The 4,643-nt window shown below is 28.6% G+C and overlaps 1 protein-coding gene across 1 annotated transcript; it reads left to right on the top strand.

Moving 5' to 3' along the window:
* Positions 1-6: 6 nt before the first annotated feature.
* LOC122273431 (uncharacterized) lies at positions 7-3,668 on the top strand (the record flags this gene model as incomplete). Its single annotated transcript, XM_043057501.2, has 4 exons — positions 7-70; positions 976-1,116; positions 2,375-2,557; positions 3,531-3,668. Coding segments are annotated over exons 1-4 (475 nt in total), but the record flags the coding sequence as incomplete, so codon positions are not given.
* Positions 3,669-4,643: the final 975 nt, after the last annotated feature.

Raw genomic sequence — 4,643 nt, 5'->3', positions numbered from 1 at the left:
AAACAAGCCAAACTTACCGAATTCCCTGCCATTGTTTTGTTCCGCAATGGAGTACCCATGGTATACAAAGGTAAAAAAAACACATTACTCATCACTATTTTCTTTAAAAATATGAGAACTTATTTGTTTTAATATAAGTTTATATAAATGAATGCTTTATTAAAAGCTATTTTGGTTTGATAATTTATTAACTTGAAAGAAATATGCAGTTATTTTAATTTATTAATTTTTTTCAGTAATAAAATTAATATTTTAGTTTTAGAGTTTTATATATATCAATGAAAATGTCTTTTTTGAGGGAATTTTCCAACTGAGGTGAGAATTGGGGATGAATGCATTTTTCAGAAATTTGAGAGATAACACAAAAATTTGGAAGTCTCTTAATTCAAAGAGTTTGTAAAAGTTACACAAATATAGTTAATGGTGAATACAGATTGTGCTAAATAGGACTGAAGGTTTTAAAATTTTTTAACAGGATAAAAAACAACTATTATATTTTTGAAGGAAATATATGTGTTATACCACGAGCTTAACTTTCAGAATTCCGTGTCATTGTTTAAAAAGTTTTTCTCAGATGACACTGTAAGTTCTTTTAGTAGTTTATGGCATTGTAAATGCTACTTGCGTCCTCCGAAAACTTGATTTAGATTGATTGATAAGAAAAATTATGAGCTAATTTTCTTAATATTTTTCTTTGATATGCAGATGTAATATTAGCAGTGAATCTCTCGGGAAACTTTATTTTAACCAGAAACTCTGAGTATGATTTATGTTCTGTAACTTGAATTCGCAGCACGATTTTTTTTCCTCAGAGTTCCGGTTATGAATATTTGAAAATCATCAGTTTATTTAGAACGCCCTATATTGTTTTCCCTTTTACTTAGTGTTACAATATTCTTCATTAAAATCATTGCTTTCTTAGAGAGCATTGAATGTTTAATAACAAGTGTAGGTTTATAATGATTTCTTTTTCAGGAGATCTTCTTGACGAGGATGCCCTCTTGAAGTGGGTGACAAGTGAAGAAGCTCTTGACATTCCGGATAAAATTGATGAAGTTAACTTGAGAATGTTGGATAAGTTGCTGGACACTTCTCCTTACGTGGCAGTTCTTTTCTGTAATTCCCTTTTTTTAAATTATCATACTCAATAGGTTTTTTTTCCTAGATCAACTTTATTAAGGGATTTTTCAAGGAAATATAAAAAAGCCTCAGTTTAATGGTCTTGCACTCGAGACATGACTTTAATTTACACCACCATTAACATACACCATCTAATCGTAATGAATTATTTGGGCTTAAACATTTCAAAAGTTAGTAAGAATTTTTTGGAAAAATACGCCAATTTGGCGAGTTGTTTTTAACGGAATATAAATTGATAAAATCCACGACTAATTATCAATTTTCGCAAATTTTTTTGAGCCAAAATATTGTGCTAAAATAACCATTCATACAGTAAAAAATTAGATCACAGATGTTTTTCAATTCTTGAAAACTGCAACTTCTCTTCATAGTAACGTTTTGCATCATTTTTTTTGGAATAAGCATAGGTGCATTCTTTAAATTTAGGCAAAACTGAATCTCGCAATCACAATAATTGCAGTTAAAAAACTAGTGTATTATATCCTAAAAAGAGTAACTTCATGTGACAGCAGAGCCCTTGAAATAAACCCTTAACTAGAATTGCCTTTATTATTTAATTTATTTATTTATTATTTTATGTACTTATTAATTTTATTTATTTTTAATTTTTTTTTTATTTATTTATTTTTCATTCACTCATTTATTTTTCATTTATTTATTTATTTTTAATTAACTTATTTATTTTACTTATTTATTTTTTGATTAATTATTTTCTACTTTTGCTCTTAGCTAGACTTCGAAACCTAACGAATGTAGTAGAATAAGATATGTATTTTGACTAACCAACTATTTTATTCTTTATAAAATACAGAGATTTAGTTTCTTTCTTGAAACTTTTATCAATTTATCAAAATTGGTATCGTTATATTTCTTATTCTTAATAATCTTCAGCATTACTTTATTTTTGTTTTCAGTTACCTTATGATGAGTCTGTACTTCTAAGTTGAGGACATTATTTGATTTTTGCATTGTTTTGTTGCGATAACTTAGCGTCCTCATATATAAAAAAAAATAAATGATGTATGAATTCAAAATTTTATTAAAAAATTATTTAATTCAAATAGCACACGATGTTTCGATTGTTTAAAAAAAACTTACAAAAAGATAATATCTTTAGAAAAAAGATTAATTGAAAGATATTTTTAGTACATTACTCTTCAATATAGAGTTTTTTCTCGTGTGAATCGTAAAAACTATTTGTTTTTAATTATTGAATTTATAATTATTGTTTCAGATAAAGAACATAATCCTGATTGTGAAAAAGTATTGGGAGAACTTGAAACCATAGATAATGAAGTTGAGGCCCTCGATATAGACATCGTAAAAATTTCTGATGCCGACATCACTGAAGAATATGGTATCATCACGTTCCCCACTCTAGTATTTTTCAAGAAAAGATTCCCACAATTCTACGAAGGTGAGAAACAATTTTTCCTGTAATAAATTAAACAATTCGCCTTCTTTCTTAAGAAACTAAACAAACCTGATAGGAAGTCTCGCTGATCTATTCTGATGCTATAGCAGAGCGTGACTGTTTCTATTTTTCCACTCTTTCCTCTTTAATGCAATACTCTATTGAATTCGGCTGGATGGGTGTAATGGAAATTTAACATCTTAATTTCTGATCTCAAATTAGTACTTCGACGCGTAGTTCACAAAAAAGCAGATCTGCTGCTACCTGTAAACGAGGTTTTTGCCATCGAAAACTAATAATTACATTAAAAAATAAAGCGAAAGTGNGAATAAAGTCAACAGAAAAGCGACAAACTATAAGCTTTTAATATTTAATGTTAAAAGTCACCAGGCACCAAGAGAAAATAAGACCAACTAAAAAAAAAATTATACACTAATGTTTTCAAAATAAATAAAAAATGCTTGCAGCAGCGATACGGTACTGTCTGAGGAATATTACATTAACAGGTGCCTGTGCAAATAGAACTCAGAATGGCTTAACATGCGGCAGAAAATATTATATTTAGTTCTTGAATCAACAGTGCCATCTATCGATAAATTTTGTATTTTTTTTTATTGAAATCTACTAGAAATCAGTGTTTCCTTAGCAAATTGCTAATACGCATTTATTAATCCCTATATTTTTAAATTACAATTTTTTTTTTAAATTTACTGTCATATTTTGGTAACTTTTTATAACATTGCTATAAATAAAATGATTTTGAGAAAAAAAGCTAAGGCAGATGACTACGACTTATTAAAAATAAGGTATCAAATAGCTTTAAATACCATATATTATTTTATAAGTCTATTCTTATTTATTTGCATGCATTTTAAAAATGTTTTTGGTGCATTTTGTTTCTTAAATAAGTTGTAAAAATTGAGACTCAAAATAATGAAATTATTTTTTTTTATAAGAAACATCTTGTTTATCCTAGGGGACCTCATGGATGAACACAAGGTCTTAAATTGGCTCGTAGAAAATAAAGAGAAAAAGGAAGATGTTATAGAATTTGTTGATAAGAAAATGTTGGATGTATTGTTAGATGATGTTGACCACATCTGTGTTTATTTCTGTAAGTAAACTGTATGCAGATATATATTCTCTAAATTCATCATATTGATTAAAAAAAAAACATTTCGCCATTTTTTCTCACCAAACATTTGTACCATTGTTTCCATAAAAAAAATTTCCAAAGGGCCCAGTTGCTAAAGGGCCTAGTTCCTTTTTAGTGTTTTACGAAGGTTTTTGCTGATTCAATTCTTATACTTCAGTTCCCTTTTTCCTAGTTTTCATTTTTTCCATTGTTGCTATGTAAAATTTTCCAGAAGTTTCAGCTGATAAAGGGCTAGTTCTTTCTTAACGTTTTACAAAGGTTTTCGCCGATTCAGTTCCTATTCTTCTGTTCGTTTATCAAAGCTAACAAAGAACTTTTTCTAGTTTTAATTTGTTGTATTGTTTGTGTGAAAAAAGTTTCCGAACGACTCAGCTGCAGAAGGACCCAATTTCATTTTCGTGTTTTACGAAGATTTTTTGATGATTCAGTTCTTATTCTTCAGTTCGCTTATCAAAGCTAACAAAGAACTTTTTCTAGTTTTAATTTGTTCCATTGTTTCTGTGAAACAAGTTTCCAAACGACTCAGCTGCTGCAGAAGGACCCAATTTTATATTAGTGTTTTACGAAGATTTTTTGATGATTCAGTTCTTATTCTTCAGTTCCCTTATCAAAGCTAACAAAGAACTTTTTCTAGTTTTAATTTGTTCCATTGTTTCTGGGAAAAAAGTTTCCAAACGACTCAGCTGCAAAAGGACCCAATTTCATATTATTGTTTTACGAAGGTTTTCGATGATTAAGTTCTTATTCTTCAGTTCCCTTATCAAAGCTAACAAAGAACTTTTTCCTAGTTTTCATTTGTTCCATTGTTTCCATGTAAAATTTTCCAGAAGACTCAGTTGCTAAAAGGGCTAGTTCTTTCTTAATGTTTTACAAAGGGTTTCGCTGATCCAGTTCTTATTCTTCAGTTCTCTTATCAAAACTAACAAAGAACTT

Source organism: Parasteatoda tepidariorum, unplaced genomic scaffold (assembly GCF_043381705.1).
Source record: "Parasteatoda tepidariorum isolate YZ-2023 unplaced genomic scaffold, CAS_Ptep_4.0 HiC_scaffold_4333, whole genome shotgun sequence".
Lineage (NCBI taxonomy): Eukaryota > Metazoa > Arthropoda > Arachnida > Araneae > Theridiidae > Parasteatoda > Parasteatoda tepidariorum.
This window is presented reverse-complemented; position numbering and strand designations above follow the sequence as displayed.